Below are 25,389 nucleotides of genomic sequence, written 5' to 3' on the forward strand. Positions count from 1 at the left end.
ACCATCCTAAAATCTAAATTTATATTTTTTACAGAAAAATTAAATGCCACCACGTAGTTCAACTTCTGGAGTCTAGTCATCATCCTAAAATCTAACTAAACTGATATTTTACATAAACATTAAATGCCACCACGTAATTCAACTTCTGGAGTCTATTCGCCACCCTAAAATCTAACTAAATATATATTTATCACAGAAATATTAAATGACACCACGTGGTTCAACTTCTGGAATCTGTTCACCATCCTAAAATTTATCTAAATTTATGTTTTTAATTGAAATATTAAATGCCACTACGTAGTTCACCTTCTGGAATCTATTCACCATCCTAAAATCTAAATTTATATTTTTTACAGAAAAATTAAATGCCACCACGTAGTTCAACTTCTGGAGTCTAGTCATCATCCTAAAATCTAACTAAACTGATATTTTACATAAACATTAAATGCCACCACGTAATTCAACTTCTGGAGTCTATTCGCCACCCTAAAATCTAACTAAATATATATTTATCACAGAAATATTAAATGACACCACGTGGTTCAACTGGAATCTGTTCACCATCCTAAAATCTATCTAAATTTATAGTTTTAACAGAAATATCGAATACCACCACGTTGTTTAGCTTCTGGAGTCTTTTCACCATCCTAAAATCGAACAAAATGTATATTTTTTACAGAAATATTAAATGCCACCACGTAGTTCAGCTTCTGGAGTCTATTCACCATCCTATTTAGATAAATTAACATTTTTAACAGAAATATTAAATGGCACCACGTAGTTCAACTTCTGGAGTCTATTCACCATCCTAAATTTTAACTAAATTTATTTATATTTTAAAGAAATATTAAATGCCACCTCATACTTCAACACCTGGAGTCTTTTCACCATCCTAAAATCGAACAAAATTTATATTTTTTACAGAAATATTAAATGCCACCACGTAATTCAACTTCTGGAGTCTATTCGCCATCCTAAAATCTAACTAAATATATATTTATCACAGAAATATTAAATTCCACCACGTAGTTCACCTTATGGAGTCTATTCACCATCCTAAAATCGAACAAAATGTTTATTTTTTACAGAAATATTAATTGCCACCACGTAGTTCAACTTCTGGAGTCTATTCACCATCCTAAATTTTAACTAAATTTACATATATTTTAAAGAAATATTAAATGCCACCACGTAGTTCAACTTCTGGAGTCTATTCACCATCCTAAAATCGAACAAAATTCATATTTTTTACAGAAATATTAAATGCCACCACGTAGTTCAACTTCTGGAATCTATTCACCATCCTAAAATTTAACTAAATTAATTTTCTTTTCTTTTTTACAGAAATATTAAATGCCACCACGTAGTTCACCTTCTGGAGTCTATTCACAATCCTAAAATCTAACTAAATTTATATTTTTTAAAGAAATATTAAATGCCACCACGTTGTTTAGCTTCTGGAGTCTTTTCACCATCCTAAAATCGAACAAAATTCATATCTTTTACAGAAATATTAAATGCCACCACGTAGTTCAACTTCTGGAGTCTATTCACCATCCTAAGTTTTAACTAAATTTACTTATATTTTAAAGAAATATTAAATGCCACCTCATACTTCAACATCTGAAGTCTTTTCACCATCCTAAAATCGAACAAAATTCATATCTTTTACAGAAATATTAAATGCCACAACATAGTTTACTTCTGGAGTCTTTTCACCATCCTAAAATCGAACAAAATTAATATCTTTTACAGAAATATTAAATGCCACAACATAGTTTACTTCTGGAGTCTTTTCACCATCCTAAAATCGAACAAAATTTATATTTTTTACAGAAATATTAAATGCCACCACGTAGTTCAGCTTCTGGGTGTCGTGGGTGACTACTCCCCCGTTTATGTCGTCATGGAACTAATGCAGGAAGGTGACCTCAGGTCGTTTCTGAAGAAGCATTCACACAACTTCATCACAGGACAGGTAATTAAGAAGATAATTTACTGCACAACAATATCAATTATAATCTTACTGAACTCGTTCTTATAATTTCTAATAACAAAGATATTTGTGATGATAATTCTGCAATTATTCTGATTTTCGTACTTTTGAAGCCGTTTGTAAGGAAGATACAAAACGAAACGAGCTTATAGTTAACAATAATTCAGGTTCTTTGCAGTATTTCTTCGGTCTCTAGCTACAATAGCATTATATCATTCTACTTTACCTCAGTTAATTTAGCCTCTTTTAACATATACTTTTTAGCGTAAAAGGACCCAATACAGGGCTTGGCCCCTATTATTAAATCCAATTCAGTCTAATCCAATAATAATAATAATAATAATAATAATAATAATAATAATAATAAAATAATAATAATAACTATAATGATGATAATAATAATTATAATAATTACAGCAATAAAATAATAATAATAATCATAATAATAATAATTATAGCAATAGAATAATAATAATAATAATAATAATAATAATAATAAAATAATAATAAGTATAATGATGATAATAATAATTATAATAATTATAGCAATAAAATAATAATAATAATAATAATAATAATAATAATAATAATAATAATAATAAAATAATAATAACTATAATGATGATAATAATAATTATAATAATTACAGCAATAAAATAATAATAATAATCATAATAATAATAATCATAACAATAGAATAATAATAATAATAACAAAAACAACAACAACATTAATAATAGCAACTAAAATAATAACAATGAACATAACAATAAAAAGTTTCTCAAAAAATAAAAACAGATAATAATGTCATTAGGAGAGTTTTGAAGACGCAAGGGCCATCTCCCCAGAGACTAAAACCTCAGATAAGAGTCCTTTTTCTTCCTAGTGGCTCAGCGGAGGTTGTAAATCTTGCGTCTTCTTGGCACCTTTTGGCATCTTTTGGCACTGTGTGACTGGAGCAGTCACGCCGGAGCGTTAACTTGTTGTCGTTATTATTGCTGTTGTTATTATTATTATTGTTATTACTACTACCATTATTATTATTGTTATTATTGTTGTTGTTGTTGTTACCATTATAATAATAATAATAATAATTATTATTATTATTATTATTATTATTATTATTATTGTTGTTGTTGTTGTTACCATTATTATAATTGTTATTATTATCATTATTATTATTATTATTATTATTATTATTATTATTATTATCATTAATATTATTAATATCATTAGTATTATGATTATGATTATGATTATTATTATTATCATTATCATTATTATTATTATTAGACAAGCTTCCACCAGAGTTCCAAAAGTAGGATGCTATAAACCCCAGGGCACCCGAACGTTAGTCTTAGATACGATTATGTAACAATAGTTTATTATCATTATTATCATCATCATTATTATTATTATTATTATTATTATTACTATTATTATTATTAGTTACGCCCCAACCCTACGTTACAAAATCAGGATGGTATACGCTAAAAAAAGCCGGAATGTTAAGTCTCTGGAAGCGTGTATCTTTGAAAATTAATTTTTCCCCACAATATATAGGTTTTTTTAGATAACATTCATTATGGGGTAATGGGTTATACCTGTAATGTGCCTGTGGAATTTTATGAGAAAGGAGAGACTCTGTTTTCTTAAATAAGTTCTAATTTTTTTTATAGTGAGAGGTGATGTTATTAATCAAAACTTAATTTAATGTTTTACTTATCTGTAATCTTGACTGTTTATTATTTTCGGTCTAATGTCTCTACATATATTTTTAAATAAGTTTTTATTGTATATTTTGTACTGTACAGAGCTTCATGTAACCCATACTATTGTACATGCTTCTGGATAAACATTTAATCAAACAGATATAACCCTTATTTTACAACACACGAAGTTGTAATGTTATTTTCACAAACTATGTAGTTTGCACAAATCAGTACCATACATTTCAGTATTACAACACAAAATTGTAATGTTATTTTCATAAACTCTACAATTTGTACAAAACAATACCATATATTTCATCGTTGTAATGTTATTCTGACAAAGTCTACCATACATTTCATCATTTCATCACATAAAGCAGTCTGTACAAAACCCTACCACACATTTATTCGTTAAATCTATTTTTTCTCTCACCATCTAAAACTACAGAAGCTAATAGAAATGGCTTTGGAAGCAGCAGACGGAATGGCGTATCTATCATCTAGAAAATTGGTTCATCGTGACTTAGCTGCTAGAAACTGTATGCTGGATCACAACCTGACACTCAAGATTGGAGATTTCGGCCTTACTAGAAACCTGAAGTCTGATTACTACAGGAAAGGTAAATGGATATCAAATAATTTTGCACGTTCTGTTTATAGTTTTCGTTTAGTTACGCTTAATTTTAGTTCGAGAGGACATAAAATATAATAATATAATAGGATTATTTCTAGTAATATAACAGGTTTTATTTCAAACCAAAAGCTTCTTTTCTTTTCGTAGAACAGAGGAATATAAGAAAAATTAATATTTTCTTGTTCCTCGAGAAGAAAAGCTTCTTATAATGTAAGTGGCATTGTCAAATTTTTCGCAATTTCAAATGAATTGTTTTCCATCAATTGTATGTTTCTTAAAAGTCAGCTGTTTGATTCTTGAAGCAAAAATTTACCTTAACTCAAAAAAACTCATTTCGTTCCTCCAATAATCATAAACAATAATTCTTAAGGCTAAAGCTATTCATAAAAATGAATTTGAATACCATTGCTTTTTACAAACAATTATAAATTCGTTAAGGCTTCTAAGGTATAAAGATATATTTTTCATTACTACGCATTTGCCTTTACCTAACATCACAATCTTTTAAATTTGCCTTTGTCTCAATTTTTTTTTTCTAGCAATTTTATTTTTTTTTAATAACTTATTTGTCTTTGCCTCAAATCGCCATTGTTGTTTATTTTTTTTTTCTTTTTTACAAATTTGTCTTTGCCTAAAATAGCAGGTTTTTTTCTGAGCAAACCTAACCAAATCTTTCTCCTGCAGAGGGTCAAGGGATTCTACCAGTGAAGTGGATGGCCCCAGAAAGCCTTCAGTTCAGCATGTACACAACACAGAGTGACGTCTGGAGCTACGGGGTCCTGCTATGGGAGATGGCCACGAGAGGCGTGACTCCCTATAGAGTGAGTTCTTGTAAATCAAAATTATTATTAAAGCCGCCGCAGGGATTCCGGGCGAAATAAGCCCCTCCCCCTGATGACGTCATAGCCAATCATGTTGTCTCCCGTGGTAACAGCGCGGTGGTCACAACACAATAATGGTGGAATCACACTAGTAATTTCTTGTCCAAGGTTTTCGCCAACCTACAGCCAATGATAACGAGCTAAAATGTTGTAGCGTCACACTACGATATCGAAGTACGAGGAGCAAATGGGGAAAAGTTAAACGAAACCCATCAGCTGATATCATCATGGCGCCCAGAAATTTTCTAACTGTCGCAGTAATATGTATTATCGGTATATTACGTGAATTGTAGAATTCTTCAACTACCACAGGATGAACAAAGCAGATTTTAATTATCTCTTGAGCCTGGTTGGACCCAAGATTGCTAGCAAGAGCAAGTCCTATTTGCAGCCACCAACTTGCGTGTTTACATCTGACGTCATGCCTGCGGTTTATGCGGGCTGCTTCCCGTCCAGTCGGGAAGCCAATTTCTGCCAATGTCTGGAGGAACAACATCTCGTGCTTTCCATTTTGGGCAGCAAATGGCGAAAAAAGCCTAGTGTGATTCTACCTTAAGTTGGTAGTTTGAAATTTCGAAGATGTATTGTAATCGCTGCTAACGTAGTAGACAACGTTATTGGCTATGACGTCATCAGGGGCTGGGGCTTATTTCGCCCGGAATCTTTGCGGCGACTATAGTGTACGTGATCCGTCAAAAATGACAGCTTAATGTTTAGATATGCACACACACACGCAACAACCCATTACACCAGGGTATGACTATTTTCTCTTCCCCCTAACTGAGGGATGGGAAGAGATCAAGTAGTATATGTCTGGTAATGCCACTGAGTGTGACCAGAAAGAAGAATGTATATATTTATAAATATGTAGTCAGGCATTTGCACTTAATTATATAGGGTAGATTATTTTATAGGACTACTAATGTAAATATGACGCCCAATTGTCAAAAAATTAAAAATCTAAATCATAACCTTACGTGCATTCAATAATCTATTTCATTGATTACTTATAAAGACGAAACCACCAGGATGGTTATAATATAATAGATTATGTTCTATTTATAATATTAATCTCGAAATGAAACTAATAAGCAATTTCAATAAAAAAGCGTAACTATGACAGACTCTAAACACTTATGTAGTCGCCGCAGAGATTGCGGGCAAAATAAGCCCCTCCCCATGATGACGTCATAGCCAATCATGTTGTCTCCCGTGTTAACCGAGAGGCGGTCACAACACAATAATGGTGGAATCACAGGTCGATTTCTAGTTCGAGCAAATGGGAGAAGTTCTAAGTTTTAAAGGCTTAAAGGTCGTTCATGAATGGCAGAGGCAAGGGACAGTGACGTTGCCCTATCAAGCAGGACAATGCCCTAGAGACTAACAATATATCATATGATCAGCGCCCAAGCCCTCTCTTCCCTCAAGCTAGGACCAAGGAGGGCCAGGCAATGGCTGCTGATGACTCAGCAGGTACACCTATAGGTTCCCCAAAACCCCCAATCCTTACCTCACAAGGATGGTGAGGTTGCAGTGACCAAAGACACCAACGAGTTTGAGCAGGACTCGAACCCCAGTCTGGCGTTCACCAGTCAGAGAAGTTACTACATCGGCCACATTGTCCATATTATCATTACTTGCTAAACTACAATCCTAGCTGGAAAAGCAGGATGCTATACGCCCAAAGGCTACAACAGGAAACATAACCTAATGAGGAAGGGAAATAAGGAAAAAATATAAAAGTGTGTGTGAGTGTACCCTTGAGCAAAGCATTATAAACCAAATCGTGATAGAGACTGGAAAAACTACTTTTAAAATGGTATGAAAGTAATACAGATCCACTCATTATTATTATTACTATTATTATTATTATTATTATTATTATTATTATTATTATTATTACTTGCTAAGCTACAACCCTAGTTGGAAAAGCAGGATTCTATAAGCCCATGGGCTCCAACAGGGAAAATAGCCAAAGGAAAGGAAAAAAAGGAAAAATAGAATATTTTAAGAACAGCAGTAACAACATTAAAATAAATATTTCCTATATAAACTATAAAAACTTTAGCAAAACAAAAGGAAGAGAAATAAGATAGAATAGTGTGCCCGAGTGTACCCTCAAGCAAGAGAATTCTAACCTAAGACAGTGGAAGACCTTAGTACAGAGGCTATGGCACTACCCAAGACTAGAGAACAATCACATAAAGTAACGAAAGTAGAAATTGGCTTATAAATTTTTAAACGACGAAACCGCAAGAGAGTCCAAAGTCCCTCCTGAAGGAGGCAGGAGTCTTAAGACAGGACGCGATTCTGAATGGGATGAGAGTCTCATGAGATTCCTCCTGAAAAACATCGATTCATCGTATATGTGTATGTGTCTGTCTGTCTGCCTATTTCTCTCTCTCTCTCTCCTTCTCTCCCACCCCCCCCTCTCTTGACTCCGAATGCATTGATCAATACAGCACTCTCTCATCCACTTCACGCCAGGTTGTCCTGCTTTTCTTCATTTTTTTTCTCTCTCCCTTTTCCTTCTTCTCTCTTTTCATCAAAGTCTCGACTTTTAATCAAACTTCAAAGGTATAATAGAATGAGAGATTAGTTACAGGGCTCTCAACAAGAGTCCACTTTACTTTTGTTGTCCAGTCTCTCATTTATCTTAAGAATCTTTTTTTCGATTCTCCTCTAGTCTTTCTTTACTGTCATTCATGCAAGCAAATTTCATTGCCGGAGATTTTGCCTTGATGCCATGTTGTCAATTACTGCCTACCGTTATGTTGCAAACGTCTTGTTCAGTCAGAATCAAGTTGATTGCACATTAAATCCCTGCGAGTCTGTATTTCAATTGTCACCTTTCCACATTTATTTATCCTTTTTTATCTATATTTCTGAGTAAACAGAGATCTCAGTAAAGATAGGAGTTGTGTAGCAGTTATGAGAACTATTCGTGGTTGAGCTCAATGATCCAATGATAAATTCAATAGATGGTATCACTAAAAAAGGTCAGTTTTAAGAGCCATTTTTAGCACAGAATATAGATAATTTTTTTAGTTACTGGCAAACATTTAATTGTGAGGCCAAAAAGTCGGATATTTATTCTTTTTTAATCTATAATTCATATGTACATATTTATTTACATTTTTTGTTTAATGAAATAAATCAGATGAGTAAGAGCCAAGTGTGAAAGTAATTACTTTGTTTTTCTTTGAAGACTAATAACTTGAAATTGAAGAGGCATAAAAACTAAATCAACATATAACCAAAGATGATAATCCTATGATTTAAAATGTACATAACAATCGGGGCTAAATAAAATTAAGGGAATATAACAGAGAAAAATCACTGAATTAGATATTTTCTTTCAGTAGGAAAACAAATTGGATTTCGATTTGAACTCCTTTACCTGTCATTTGTATTCAACGTGAACAGGGCCGTTGTTAAATTTTTGAAAGGTGAGCTTTGGCGTAGCTAAATTTGCATAATCTCCTCCTTCTGGCCGAAGAAATCAATCAAGAATCATTCAAAAACAAAAATAATTCTAAAAAATTTGATACAGAGAAACTGCTTCTTCGTATATGAGACAGTTTTGTGAATATATAAGTGTAATTGCTGGTGGAATATGGCTGACATACGAAAATGTGAAATTTCTTATAGCGAAAATCTTATTTTTTCTAGTTTTCTTCAAATCAAAGATTGCTATCCAATTTGGGGTCTTTACTCACACTGACATTCGTAAATGTCAGAAGAACAAAGAGTAAATTATATGTTACCTTGGTGGAAGTGGAAGAGACACTTTAGCTGTGGTAAGCGGTTCTTCTAAGAGAGGGGCACTCTAAAATTAAACTATTGTTCTCTTGTCTTGGGTAGTGCCATAGCCTCTGTACCATGTTCTTCCACTGTCTTGAGTTAGAGTTCTCTTGCTTGAGGGTACACTTGGGCAGACTGTTCTATCTTATTTCTCTTGCTCTTATTTTGTTAAAGCTTTTATAGTTTATATAGGAAATATTTATTTTCATGTTACTGTTCTTGAATTATTTAATTTTTTCTTATTTCCTTTCCTCGCCGAGCTATTTTCCCTATTGGGGCCTCTGTGCTTATAGCATCCTGCTTTTCCAGCTAGGGTTGTAGCTTAGCAAGTAATAACAATAATAATAAAGCGTACATGCATTTGTGTGTCAGAGCAACCACGTGACTTGCAATGTTTACAGCAATATATTTGGGTGTTTGTTTCAAGTGTTGACGATCGAAACAGTTTCCTGTATATGTTTAAAGGGTTTAAAGACAACTCATGTATGGCAGAGACAAGGGACAGTGACATTGCCCTATCAAGCCGGACAATGCCCTTGAGACTGATCATATATACATATGATCAGCGCCCAAGCCCTCTCTCCACCCAAGCTAGGAGCAAGGAGGGCCCGGCAATGGCTAATGATGACTCAGCAGATAGACCTATAGGTTCTTCCCATCTTTGGCTCACAAGGATGGTGAGGTTGCAGCGATCAAAGAAACTAACGCGTTTGAGCGGGACTCGAACCCCAGTCTGGCGTTCACCAATCAGGGACGTTACTAGACGTTACCGCATTGACCACCACAGATAATAAAGATGGGGTGAACTTGGGGGAATATGAGAGTGGGAATTGTGAAAATTAGAACTCATAAATAGTACTACACAGTATTCTAGAAGTTTTATTCCAGCTGTGACCAAGTTGTGGAATGATCTTCCTAATCGGGTAGTTGAATCGGTAGAACTTCAAAAGTTCAAACTTGTAGCAAATGTTTTTATGTTGAACATGCTGATATAAGTCTGTTTATAGTTTACATAAAAAATTTCTGTATTGATGTTACCATTTTAAAAATATTTTATCAATTGTTGATTATTTCTCACATCGTTTATTTATTTAATTATTTCCTTTCCTCACTGAGCTATTTTTCCCTGTTTGAGCCCTTGGGCTTATAGCATCTTGCTTTTCCAACTAGAGTTGTAGCTTAGATAACAACAACAACAACAACAACAATAATAATAATAATAATAATAATAATAATAATAATAATAATAATAATTTGTTGGTACATAAAAAAACCGTAAAATAAAATTCACAAAAATCTTCATCTCCAGCAGATATTGTCATAACAGTTAAAAATTGGCTGGCACACGAAAGTACGAGATTTTTGAAGAGTATCAATTCGAATAACATTTAGTCCATTTATTTAGGGGGGAAACGTTTTTCATAAATACGTATGTTAAATGTTCTCGCCATCATCATATATGTCGAATGTTCTGATCACACGTAGAGCATGCGCCGATAAACTGGTGTGTGTTTATCAACTCAATTTACCGATGTTTTTCATAAATACGTATGTTGAATGTTCTCGCCATCATCATATGATGTCGAATGTTCTGATCACACGTAGAGCATGCGCCGATAAACTGGTGTGTGTTTATCAACTCAATTTACCGATGTTTTTCATAAATACGTATGTTGAATGTTCTCGCCATCATCATATGATGTCGAGTGTTCTGATCACACGTAGAGCATGCGCCGATAAACTGGTGTGTGTTTATCAACTCAATTTACCGATGTTTTTCATAAATACGTATGTTGAATGTTCTCGCCATCATCATATGATGTCGAGTGTTCTGATCACACGTAGAGCATGCACCGATAAACTGGTGTGTGTTTATCAACTCAATTTACCGATGATTTTCATAAATACGTATGTTGAATGTTCTCGCCATCATCATATGATGTCGAGTGTTCTGATCACACGTAGAGCATGCACCGATAAACTGGTGTGTGTTTATCAACTCAATTTACCGATGTTTTTCATAAATACGTATGTTGAATGTTCTCGCCATCATCATATGATGTCGAGTGTTCTGATCACACGTAGAGCATGCACCGATAAACTGGTGTGTGTTTATCAACTCAATTTACCGATGATTTTCATAAATACGTATGTTGAATGTTCTCGCCATCATCATATGATGTCGAGTGTTCTGATCACACGTAGAGCATGCACCGATAAACTGGTGTGTGTTTATCAACTCAATTTACCGATGTTTTTCATAAATACGTATGTTGAATGTTCTCGCCATCATCATATGATGTCGAGTGTTCTGATCACACGTAGAGCATGCGCCGATAAACTGGTGTGTGTTTATCAACTCAATTTACCGATGTTTTTCATAAATACGTATGTTAAATGTTATCGCCATCATCATATGATGTCGAGTGTTCTGATCACACGTAGAGCATGCGCCGATAAACTGGTGTGTGTTTATCAACTCAATTTACCGATGTTTTTCATAAATACGTATGTTGAATGTTCTCGCCATCATCATATGATGTCGAAGGTTCTGATCACACGTAGAGCATGCACTGATAAACTTGTTTGTGTTTATCAACTCAATTTACCGATGTTTTTCATAAATACGTATGTTAAATGTTATCGCCATCATCATATGATGTCGAATGTTCTGATCACACGTAGAGCATGCACTGATAAACTTGTTTGTGTTTATCAACTCAATTTACCGATGTTTTTCATAAATACGTATGTTAAATGTTATCGCCATCATCATATGATGTCGAATGTTCTGATCACACGTAGAGCATGCACCGATAAACTTGTGTGTGTTTATCAATGCAATTTACCGATGTAAACATAGTATGTCATCTGACTGTATAAGCCAAATGCTGCGAGCGTTGACTCAGATGAAATTGCCCTTATAAGCTCCATTAATTCTCTCTCTCTCTCTCTCTCTCTCTCTCTCTCTCTCTCTCTCTCTCTCTCTCTCTCTCTGCCTACGGGAAGACTAACGTATGTGGCAACCACAAAATGGAGATATATAGCAAATTACCTTGACTTGAAGAACTTTTAAGTTGAGAGAACTTTATGCAAAGCGTGTGTTTGAGGATACATATATGGCTTATATTATAAATAATCAAACAAATTGGTAAATAAATAACTAACGCATTTATACACACACTAATATATATATATACATATATATATATATATATATATATATATATATATATATATATATATATATATATAATATATAATATTATAAATATTCAATGAATTAGTAAATAAATAACTAACGCTTTTATACACACTAATATATATACAATATATATATATACATATATATATATATATATATATATAATATATAATATACAATATATATATACACACATATGTGTGTTTGTGTGCATATGTGTAGTGTGTGTATATGTATACATATGTTTGCACGTGTATAAATAAATAAATATATATATATATATATATATATATATATATATATATATATATATATATATATGTGTGTGTGTGTGTGTGTGTGTGTGTGTGTGTGTGTGTGTGAATATACATACTGTATATGCCAATTTATATGTAAATGGTGTATATACAAGCAATAAGTGTGTGTATGTATATACATGTATATATATATGTATATTTATAGCATATGTGTATATATATATATATATATATATATATATATATATATATATATATATCCAATGTCTTTTTCAGAACTGTACCAACGACGAAGTCATCCGCCTGGTGGTGGAGAAGTACGCCACTCTGGGACGCCCCAGAAACAGTCCACTGCCCCTGCAGAGGCTGATGAGGCAATGCTGGCGGTACGAGCCCAAGGAGAGACCCAGCTTCCTGGCCATAGCCAAATATCTCCTCAGGGTGAGTTGAGACTCGGGACCTTCTTCCTTATTATTATCATTGTTCATTATTTTTTCTTTTAAATTGTTTTATCTTTACTTCTTTCAATGTGAGATCAGATTCGGTGCCTTTTTCTTTATTATTTTCATTATTCATTATTTCTTCTTTTATATATTTTTTTCCTCTTTACTTCTTTCAATGTGAGCTCAGATTCAGTGCCTTCTTCCTTATTATCATTATTCATTATTTTTTCTTTTAAATTGTTTTCCTCTTTACTTCTTTCAATGTGAGATCAGATTCGGTGCCTTTTTCTTTATTATTATCATTATTCATTATTTCTTCTTTTAAATTGTTTTCCTCTTTACTTCTCTCAATGTGAGATCATATTCGGTGCCTTTTTCTTTATTATTATCATTATTCATTATTTTTTTTCTTTGAAATTATTTTCCTCTTTACTTCTTTCAATGTGAGATCATATTCGGTGCCTTTTCTTTATTATTATCATTATTCATTATTTTTTCTTTTAAATTGTTTTCCTCTTTACTTCTCTCAATGTGAGCTCAGATTCGGTGCCTTCTTTCTTATTATTATCATTATTCCTTATTTTTTCTTTTAAATTGTTTTCCTCTTTACTTCTCTCAATGTGAGATCAGATTCGGTGCCTTTTTCTTTATTATTATCATTATTCATTATTTTTCTTTTAAATTGTTTTCCTCTTTACTTCTTTCAATGTGAGATCAGATTCAGTGCCTTCTTTCTTATTATTATCATTATTCGTTATTTTTTCTTTTATATATTGTTTTCCTCTTTACTTCTTTCAATGTGAGATCAGATTCAGTGCCTTTTTCTTTATTATTATCATTATTCATTATTTTTTTCTTTTAAATTGTTTTCCTCTTTACTTCTCTCAATGTGAGATTAGATTCAGTGCCTTCTTCCTTATTATGATCATTGTTCATTATTTTTTCTTTTATATATTGTTTTCCTCTTTACTTCTTTCAATGTGAGATCAGATTCAGTGCCTTTTTCTTTATTATTATCATTATTCATTATTTTTTCTTTTAAATTGTTTTCCTCTACTTCTTTCAATGTGAGATCAGATTCAGTGCCTTCTTCCTTATTATTATCATTGTTCATTGTTTTTTCTTTTTTTTTAATTGTTTTCTCTTTGCCTCTCTCAAGGTGAGCTCAGATTCGGTGCCTTTTTCTTTATTATTATCATTATTCATTATTTTTATTTTCAAATTGTTTTATCTTTACTTATCTCAATGTGAGATCCGATTCAGTTCCTTCTTCCTTATTATTATCATATTCATTATTTTTTCTTTTAATTTTTTTTCTTTTTTTGCCTCTTTCAAAGTGAGATCAGATACAGTGCCTCCTTCATTATTATCATCATTATTCATTATTTGTTCTTTTAAATTGTTTTCCTCTTTACTTCTTTCTTTGTGAGCTCAGATTCGGTGCCTTTTTCTTTATTATTGTCATTTTTCATTATTTTTACTTTCAAATTGTTTTATCTTTACTTATCTCAAGGTAAGCTTAGATTCTTCTTCTTCTTCTTCTTCTTCAACTTTTAATTTTAATATATCTGGCTATTTCAATATTAAATTCTTTCAGTGTTTTAAGGTTTTGTATTGCTTAACATATAAAAAATGTGAATTAAACAAGTGCCTTACGTCCTTGTTCTGCGAATTACAAAAGAAAAATGGAGCCTTTGTATATCAGCGGCCAGTTCTTCCGCCGTGCATAAAAAAGTGGATATCAAGTATCATTATCATTTTCATTACTTGCTAAACTACAATCCTAGTTGGAAAAGCAGGATGCTTTAAGTCCGGGGGCCCCAACAGAGAAAATAGCCCAGCGAGGAAAGGAAACAATGAAAAATTAAATATTTTAAGAATAGTAACATAAAAATAAATATTTCCTATATAAAATATAAAATCTTTAACGAAACAAGAGGAAGAGAAATAAGATAGAATAGTGTGCCCGAGTGTACCTTCAAACAAGAGAACTCTAACCAAAGACAGTGGAAGACCATGATACAGAGGCTATGGCACTAACCTAGACTTTCCCCCTAACCTATTTAACTGCTTACCTAACGGGGGGGGGGACTATCCCCCCTGCGACCCCCCTCAGACTACCGTATTTTAAGTTAACCGTCATCATACATAGGTGACCGTTATTATACATACACCCCCAGAAAAATTCTAATTTAAAACACCCATTTTCCTTACTAAACAAAACCTTAAATTAATCAATTTATTTTTTTTTGTTCTAATCATCATGAATAAAAAGAATCCTAAACCAAGGAAATTATGAAAATTAATTAATTATAAAGTGTAATACAACAGATTATATTCCTTAACTGCATCTGGGTAAAGCGAATATTATATATCTAAAGAACTGAAGATTTCATAAACTTCATTGTTAAAAAAAAGTAATTTTAATCGTAAACTCCGATTATTAATGTAGTTTTTTTTCCCCCGAAAATTTTTGACAGTTTCTGTATACTGTCTGTGATCAATCTATATTCTTGGCAGCATATTCAAAATATGCTGTCAAACTTAATACTTTATGCGTCCTTAATTCATATTAATAGAGTTTCTGATTAGTTAAAATAATTAGCCTCCATAGTGGAAAAGATTGCAGTTATTTACATTGGATTATCATATATAATTACAAATGTTATAAGTCTAACTACTACGCAATGGAAAGTTAGTGTTTTTTTATATTTAACAATTCAATTCCATGTATTCAAATCTCTCCAAATTTAGCTAATATATTTTGAGGGGAAAAAATTGTTTTTTCTTGTTTATACACTGTTAAAAAATTGCCGTAAAAACGTTCAAAATCCTGGAATAAATATTGCCAGGCATTTACCGTTTTAAAAACGGATATATTGACATAAAGAAGTGATGTTAAGGTCACCAACCCGTAAAAGATAATAACAAAGTCAGGTAAAATTACGGTCGCCTGTATTTTAATGAAATACGGCTGATAAGTATATTTTTACAGAAAACCTCCGATTAAAACGACTGTTTTTTAAACAGAGTATTTTACAATTCAATTCCATGTTGTATTTAAATCTCTCCAAATTCAACTTTTGATATTTCAAGCAAATATATTTTCTATTTTATGTATCCGCCTTCATTCATATCTAACTCTTCACCCTTGTTATTTTTTTTTTCTTTTTACGTTTTTTTAACAATGTATTTTACCCTTCAATTCCATGTTGTATTTAAATCTCTCCAAATTCAACTTTTGATATTTCAAGCAAATATATTTTCTATTTTATGTATCCGCCTTCATTCATATCTAACTCTTCACCCTTGTTATTTTTTTTTTTCTTTTTACGTTTTTTTAACAATGTATTTTACCCTTCAATTCCATGTTGTATTTAAATCTCTCCAAATTCAACTTTTGATATTTCTAGCATATATATTTTCTATTTTATGTATCTGCCTTCATTCATATCTAACTTTTTACCCTTGTTATTTTTTTTTCTTTTTACGGTTTTTTTAACAATGTATTTTACCCTTCATTTCCATGTTGTATTTAAATCTCTCCAAATTTAACTTTTGATATTTCTAGCAAATATATCATTTTCTATTTTGTATGTCTGCCTTCATTCATATCTAAATCTTTACCCTTGTTATTTTTTTCCTTTGTTTTATTCTCACGATTTTTATTTCTATTTTCTGTAGCACACGTCACCCGATTACCAGCAAAGGTTTGAGCAAGTGTCCTTCTATCACAAGAGATTAAGCGACTTTACGAGGTAAGTTGATAAGTGTTGTTATTGTTTTTCTTTTTTTTTTTCTTTTTTTTTCGTGCTATGCTTGGCTTAATTAAATTTGCTGGCAATGATAAAAAAAAATCAAATACCAAAATTGTTGTTCTATCACAAGAGATTAAGTGACTTTACGAGGTAAGTTGATGCCTTTTTTTTATTTTCTTTTTAATTTTTTTTTTACTTATTTTAATTTTTTCATGTTATGCTTGGCTTGATTAAATTTTCTGGTATTGATCCAAAAAATAAATTTCAAACTAAAATTGTTGTTCTGTACTCGGGGAAAAACGAATATTCATATTGCAAAGTTAATAACATTGATTGATTGATTGATTGATTTGTTACTAGGAACGGGAGCCACAAGAGCTATTGTTATTGATGGTTTTATGTTAATTTATGCCAAAATTTCCCATTTCTATTAAGAGAATTATAAATTTTGACAAAGAAATATTTCAATTTTATATCTAATATTTACAAAATCTAATATTTCAAAATCCTAAAATCAAACCAACTAATAAAAAACAAAAAGTATTGATCAATAAATAAGAAATCCAATTTTACATTCATCTTCTATAGTCCATTTCTTTTATCGAGGCAGATTTGCACCGACTCGCAGCGGTGCCCTTTTAGCTCGGAAATGTTTCCTGATCGCTGATTGGTTAGAATTATCTCGTCCAACCAATCAGCGATCAGGAAACTTTTCCGAGCTAAAAGGGCACCGCTGCGAGTTGGTGCAAATCTGCATCGCTAAAAGAAATGGACTATAGTTATAAGAACAATACAAAATCACTCATTATGTTATCTCACTCAAAAGACATGTTTTAATAAGTTGAATTATCTGACGTCAGTGGAAGCAAGGACAATATTTGATATAGTTATTCAATAACGAAAGACAATTGAAACTTAAATCGTCATTTCATTTTGAAGGGTTCTGAGAAAGTAAAGTGTTTGACAAAAGAAATTTTACGATATACATTAATTGTCGTTTTTACTTATACGCGTATGTATGTTTGTGTATATATATTCGCGTATTTACGTGTGTGCGCATATATATATATATATATATATATATATATATATATATATATATATATATATATATATATATATATATATATATACATTATATACTGTACATTATACATATATACATATACTTTATATATATATATATATATATATATATATATATATATATACATTATATATACTGTACACTATATACATAAATATACTTTATATATATATATATATATATATATATATATATATATATTATATATATATATATAATATATATATATATGTGTGTGTGTGTGTGTGTGCTGTACACTATATATATACTGTGCATATATATATATATATATATATATATATATACATATATACATATATATATATACATATATATATATATACACACACACACTAGGATTACATCTTAGCCAACGCTCCTTCATATGAGAGAGAGAGAGAGAGAGAGAGAGAGAGAGAGAGAGAGAGAGAGAGAGAGAGAGAGAGAGCACCGTCATCCCCAAACCTCAATTTGCTTTCATAGTATTAAACCTTAAACCCATTTTATGAAGAATTCGGGCAATTGCGATATATATCACACGGAAAAGATATTCATGAGAACATGCAATCTAGCTCGAAGCCGTTTCAAGGCTGAAAATAAATATCCCTTGATAAATATTCCTTAATGAAGTGTTACTTTATATAATTTATTGTTCATTTATTTAAAGATCAGGTGATTACACATATGGTATTTAATGTTTTTTTTTTTTTAGATTATTCCATATTCCTGTTTTGAATAACAATATTTCAATGACAACATTTTGAAAATTCATATAAAGAAATTAAAAAAAAAAATCTTTCCATCTTATCACTGGAAATATTGTTCCTATAAATAGAAAATAAAAATAAATAATAAAATGCTCTAATAGTTTTAAAATTCACTAACTGCAATTAATGTCAATTGGTATTTATAAATTATAATCTTTGAAGAGAAAGCAGTAAGATAATTAGTTTAATTTTACTACAAAATTACTAAGACTTTCCTTATTCTATCTTGCTACAAAATTATTAAGACTTTCCTTATTCTATCTTGCTACAAAATTATTAAGACTTTCCTTATTCTATCTTGCTACAAAATATTAAGACTTACCTTATTCTATCTTGCTACAAAATTATCAACTTTCCTTACTCTATCTTGCTACAAAATTATCAAGACTTTCCTTATTCTATCTTGCTACAAAATTATTAAGACTTTCCTTACTCTATCTTGCTACAAAATTATTAAGACTTTCCTTACTCTATCTTGCTACAAAATTATCAAAACTTTCCTTATTCTATCTTGCTACAAAATTATTAAGACTTTCCTTATTCTATCTTGCTACAAAATTAAGACTTTCCTTACTCTATCTTGCTACAAAATTATTAAGACTTTCCTTACTCTTATCTTGCTACAAAATTATTAGGTCTTTCCTTACTCTATCTTGCTACAAAATTATTAAGACTTTCCTTATTCTATCTTGCTACAAAATTATTAGGTCTTTCCTTATTCTATCTTGCTACAAAATCATAAAGACTTTCCTTATTCTATCTTGCTACAAAATTATTAGGTCTTTCCTTGTTCTATCTTGCTACAAAATCATAAAGACTTTCCTTATTCTATCTTGCTACAAAATTATTAAGTCTTTCCTTATTCTATCTTGCTATAAAATCATTAAGACTTTCCTTATTCTATCTTGCTACAAAATCATCAAGACTTTCCTTATTCTATCTTGCTACAAAATTATTAAGACTTTCCTTATTCTATCTTGCTACAAAATTATTAAGACTTTCCTTACTCTATCTTGCTACAAAATTATTAAGACTTTCCTTATTCTATCTTACTACAAAATTATTAAGACTTTCCTTATTCTATCTTGCTACAAAATTATTAGGTCTTTCATAATTCTATCTTGCTACAAAATCATAAAGACTTTCCTTATTCTATCTTGCTACAAAATTATTAAGTCTTTCCTTATTCTATCTTGCTACAAAATCATCAAGACTTTCCTTATTCTATCTTGCTACAAAATTATTAAGACTTTCCTTATTCTATCTTGCTACAAAATTATTAAGACTTTCCTTACTCTATCTTGCTACAAAATTATTAAGACTTTCCTTATTCTATCTTGCTACAAAATTATTAAGACTTTCCTTACTCTATCTTGCTACAAAATTATCAAGACTTTCCTTATTCTATCTTGCTACAAAATTATTAAGACTTTCCTTATTCTATCTTGCTACAAAATCATCAAGACTTCCCTTATTCTATCTTGCTACAAAATTACTAAGACTTTCCTTATTCTATCTTGCTACAAAATTATTAAAACTTTCCATATTCTATCTTGCTACAAAATCATTAAGACTTTCCTTATTCTATCTTGCTACAAAATTATCAAGACTTTCCTTATTCTATCTTGCTACAAAATTATTAAGACTTTCCTTATTCTATCTTACTACAAAATTATTAAGACTTTCCTTATTCTATCTTGCTACAAAATATCAAGACTTTCCTTATTCTATCTTGCTACAAAATATCAAGACTTTCCTTATTCTATCTTGCTACAAAATTATTAAGACTTTCCTTATTCTATCTTACTACAAAATTATTAAGACTTTCCTTATTCTATCTTGCTACAAAATATCAAGACTTTCCTTATTCTATCTTGCTACAAAATATCAAGACTTTCCTTATTTTATCTTGCTACAAAATCATTAAGACTTTCCTTATTCTATCTTACTACAAAATCTTTAAGACTTCACCAATGCTAAATCTAACTACAAAATCATTAAGACTTCACTGAAGTATATACAGACTTTTCCCTGCCAAATCACTAGAAACTTTTATTCAAATATTAAAAATCAAATCTCCTTAGACGAATACAAAGGTTTATAAAAACATCCAATTTACTTATGGTCTTGATTAAACGTAAGGACAGCACTGAAACGTAAAAAAAAAACTTATTCTCACGCTAAAATTACTTGTGACATTTAAAGATTCAAATTCAATCCCCTTCGATCAGGTTCAAACCTAAGGACGAGGCCGGCTACATGAGTGAAAAGGTTAGGGAAAACGAAGGAGATGAGAGTGATGACGTAGCCCTTCTGACGTCACCTGACCTCAGTAATGACGGTAAGTTTTTCTTTTTTTTTAATTTCATATTTTTCTCTTAATATCCTTTTCTTATTGCTTTATTTTGGTGCTTGATCGCATGCTAACTTTGGCCTTTTGCCTTGATAGTGATCTTAGATTTTGTTCATCATATGCTGATCTTTGATATTTGCCTTGATAGTGATCTTAGCTTTTGTTCCTCACATGCTGATCTTTGATATTTGCCTTGATAGTGATCTTAGCTTTTGTTTATCATATGCTGATCTTTGATATTTGCCTTGATAGTGATCTTAGCTTTTGTTTATCATATGCTGATCTTTGATATTTGCCTTGATAGTGATCTTAGCTTCTGTTCCTCACATGCTGATCTTTGATATTCGCATTGATAGTGATCTTAGCTTTTGTTTATCACATGCTGATCTTTGATATTTGCCTTCATAGTGATCTTAGCTTTTGTTTATCACATGCTGATCTTTGATATTTGCCTTGATAGTGATCTTAGCTTTTGTTTATCATATGTTGACCTTTTAGCATTTGCATATCTAGTGATCTTGTGCTTTGATTCTTCTAATACTAAAAATTAACTTAAACAAAAATTCATTGATATCACTTTCTTTTTTCTCTCTTTCAGAAAGCTCAACCGAAGATCTCAGTCAGTGTAAGTTTGATAGAAAACCATTTCACGGCAAAGGACAATGGCCAAAGAAAAAGACTCTTCATAGCAAACTGAGTCAAATCACTGAAGGACAACCAGGTCCGTGCCCAGCCTCTTCTACGTTTAAGGAAGGCAGTGAGCAAATGGCTCTACTTCCCAAGAACCACCTTTACACCAACTTTGCTATGGAAGAGAGACCGGCATGTCAGCTAGCTGGGAAGAACCCAGTTATCCAGACATATCCGGGGAGAAAGCCTTGTGGCATGCTGAATCCTCCGCCACAGTTAATCACACCTGGAGATACCAACGACCTACCTTACGCCCAGCTCCAGCTAAGCACGCCTAGCACACCAGCCAGTAACTCTATTACACCATCTCTGACTCCAGTAACACCAACTACAAGTCAGTTGTCCCCTTGCCTCCATGTTCCAGTGCCTCCGTTTGCAAGAGCTTCTTCGTATAGTCTGAAGCCATCAACTTCAATTCCTACTCTACTCCCGTCAGTGCTCGGATCCTCATCCTCCTATCCGCAAAACATTGTTGATATCACAAACCAAACATTTTCTGGACATCATTCCATCTCCATACCACTATCGCCAATAAAAACCAGAAAGTCAGCCTTAATAGCTTGTTCTTCAAGTGACGAGGTAGGCCAAACATCCTCATCATGTGAACATGGTATATATTACAACATGCAACCTTCACTGCGCAATTTAGAGCCCACTAGAGTGAGGGCTTCTATGTCTTTGCCGAGAGAACCAGGTGCTCTTCAGTTTTATACTAATTCTAGTGCCCACAAGAGCCATAATACTGATAATGATATTGAAAAGATAAGGGACGACAGTGACGACGATGATGACGTGACTATTACCAGTCGTAGTGACTTCCAGTGCTTGCACCAGAACTCGCCAGAGGGGCCTCATTTGGAAAAGAGTCGAAGTTACAGCTTAGATACGATGATAGCTAGACCTCTCGACACAGACGATATTTATCTAAGTAATTGTTACAGTAAAGGTAAACAGTTAGAAGACATACCAATACTTCAAAGTACAGTAATGCCAAATGAGGATTTACCAAACCCTCAATACAGAAAACTATATGAAAACCTTTGTGATAAAACGTTTTTAGACGAAACAGACCCTCTCAATGTGGTGGAGCATTACTCCCAGCCGAAGAGAAGAAAGGCTTGGGAGCGTCTCGGAGTGGCGTCTCTGCCGAGTTCTAGAAGCACCACGCTGAGCAGGACTGGCGGGAACAGTTGTCACCGTCGGAAGATGAATTCCCTGGGGGACTTCGAAATGCTATGATCCAGGCTGAAGATGCGATGGCTCTTTGCTTCTGCTACCTCCGAATAGCGAACTGTTGTGCTTTATATTACCATTAGTAATTAAGACAATATTAGTCACGACAGTAAAGACTTTTGTATGACTTATCTCACCGAATTAAAGCGTGCATTCAACATGGAAGACGTTATACTAGATCCGCCGAGCTTAATGTTAGTGCCAATTTGTTTACTATTTTGAAAAGTGTCACTAGCTTTTCTTTTTTCAGTGTTTCATGTACCACTAAAGAGGGCCAAAGAGGTCTCTGGATAACGAGTGTTTTTTAAAAAAGACAAATTATAACTATTTTTGCGTTAACAATAAGTATTCCCTGACCCTCAAACTTCTGGTGCGAAGCAATGTACATAGGTAATAATTGGAAATGCTTCAAGAGAATAATCATGTTCGTGAATAAAAGGATTATTATGTTTTCTAAGTAGGTTGTCGTTCAAGCGATATTCATTTGTGGAAGAGTCGAGCCTAAAAAAGACATCGCTTCTAGAAAATGCAAGCTCTTAACAGACTTTTCTAGAGCCCACGAGAGAGAGAGAGAGAGAGAGAGAGAGAGAGAGAGAGAGAGAGAGAGAGAGAGAGAGAGAGAGAGAGAGAGAGATGCATTTTTTACATTGTTGAAATAAAGTGAAATGGCTGTTGAGAGAGAGAGAGAGAGAGAGAGAGAGAGAGAGAGAGAGAGAGAGAGAGATGACTTTTTTATATTGTTGAAATAAAGTGAAATGGCTGTTGTAAAAAAGAGAGAGAGAGAGAGAGAGAGAGAGAGAGAGAGAGAGAGAGAGAGAGAGAGAGAGAGAATGCACTTTTTATATTGTTTAAATAAAAACAAGGAAAATGGACTGTTTTTTTTCTATAGTCCACAAAATTTCAACCATCCAAACTTGATTCACCTCATTAAAACTAATTTCTTTTACTATCCTCCCACAACAAAACCTTGAACAATGCCATCCCATTCATCGACTGATGAAATATCGCTAACTATAAAAGGATTTTGAAATACTGTATACCAAAGATTACCAAACGAGAAAATTTATATTATTCTAACAGCATTACAAGTTATAAAAATATATTACTTCTAGGAATTTCCTCTTGTAAATTGACGAAAATACAGAAATATTGCCTTATACATGAAACCTATTTCGAATCTAGTTCCATTAGTGATTATGCACATGAAATACAGTCTAGTTCCACTATAGTCCATTTCTTTTAGCGATGCATATTTGCACCGACTCGTGGCGGTGCCCTTTTAGCTAGGAAAAGTTTCTGGATCGCTGATTGGTTAGAATTATCTTGTCCAACCAATCAGCGATCCGGAAACTTTTCCATTTGCACCGACTCGCGGCGGTGCCCTTTTAGCTCGGAAAAGTTTCCGGATCGCTGATTGGTTAGAATTATCTTGTCCAACCAATCAGCGATCCGGAAACTTTTCCGAGCTAAAACGGCACCGCCGCGAGTCGGTGCAAATATGCATCGCTAAAAGAAATGGACTATAGTTTATTTACAATAGTAATTCTTTGCGTGATGTACTGACAGTATTTAATTGAGTTGGTAATTTTGTACAGGATATCTAAGTCTATATCAATTAGAAATTATGTTTATGGATTATTGGCTTTTATCTCCATCTGTAGTTCTGTGTATGATTTATTAATTCAATTTGCAATTTTAGATCTTATTTTTTGTTTATATCCGTTAGTAATTCTCTAAATGTTTTTGAGTCTATATCCGTTACTAATTCTCTAAATGTTTTTGAGTATATATCCGTTAGTAATTCTGAACAAGATTTTTGAGTCTATATCCGTTAGTAATTCTGAACAAGATTTTTGAGTCTATCCGTTAGTAATTCTGAACAAGATTTTTGAGTCTATATCCGTTAGTAATTCTCTAAATGTTTTTGAGTCTATATCCGTTAGTAATTCTGAACAAAATTTTTGAGTCTATATCCGTTAGTAATTCTCTAAATGTTTTCGAGTCTATATCCGTTAGTAATTCTGAACATGATTTTTGAGTCTATATCAGTTAGTAATTCTGAACAAGATTTTTGAGTCTATATCCGTTAGTAATTCTGAACAAGATTTTTGAGTCTATATCCGTTAGTAATTCTGAACAAGATTTTTGAGTCTAAATCCGTTAGTAATTCTGAACAAGATTTTTGAGTCTATATCCGTTAGTAATTCTGAACAAGATTTTCGAGTCTATATCCGTTAGTAATTCTGAACAAGATTTTTGAGTCTATATCCGTTAGTAATTCTCTAAATGTTTTTGAGTATATCCGTTAGTAATTCTGAACAAGATTTTTGAGTCTATATCCGTTAGCAATTCTGAACAAGATTTTTGAGTCTATATCCGTTAGTAATTCTGAACAAGATTTTTAAGTCTATATCCGTTAGTAATTCTGAACAAGATTTTTAAGTCTATATCCGTTAGTAATTCTCCAAATGTTTTTGAGTCTATATCCGTTAGCAATTCTGTACATGATTTTTGAGTCTATATCCGTTAGTAATTCTGAACAAGATTTTTGAGTCTATATCCGTTAGTA

General features: G+C 32.1%; 1 protein-coding gene across 1 annotated transcript in view; it reads left to right on the forward strand.

Annotated features, from left to right (window-relative positions):
• LOC137615429 (insulin-like peptide receptor) overlaps positions 1 to 23,418 on the forward strand; it is a 422,698-nt gene extending 399,280 nt beyond the window's left edge. The window contains 7 exon segments of the mRNA XM_068345299.1: positions 1,837 to 1,978; positions 4,157 to 4,328; positions 5,027 to 5,163; positions 12,766 to 12,930; positions 16,617 to 16,690; positions 20,776 to 20,885; positions 21,496 to 23,418. Of these exon segments, the coding sequence (XP_068201400.1) occupies positions 1,837 to 1,978; positions 4,157 to 4,328; positions 5,027 to 5,163; positions 12,766 to 12,930; positions 16,617 to 16,690; positions 20,776 to 20,885; positions 21,496 to 22,826 (2,131 nt within the window). The 3' untranslated portion in view covers positions 22,827 to 23,418.
• Positions 23,419 to 25,389: the final 1,971 nt, after the last annotated feature.

Source organism: Palaemon carinicauda, chromosome 21 (genome assembly GCF_036898095.1).
Source record: "Palaemon carinicauda isolate YSFRI2023 chromosome 21, ASM3689809v2, whole genome shotgun sequence".
NCBI classification, from domain to species: domain Eukaryota; kingdom Metazoa; phylum Arthropoda; class Malacostraca; order Decapoda; family Palaemonidae; genus Palaemon; species Palaemon carinicauda.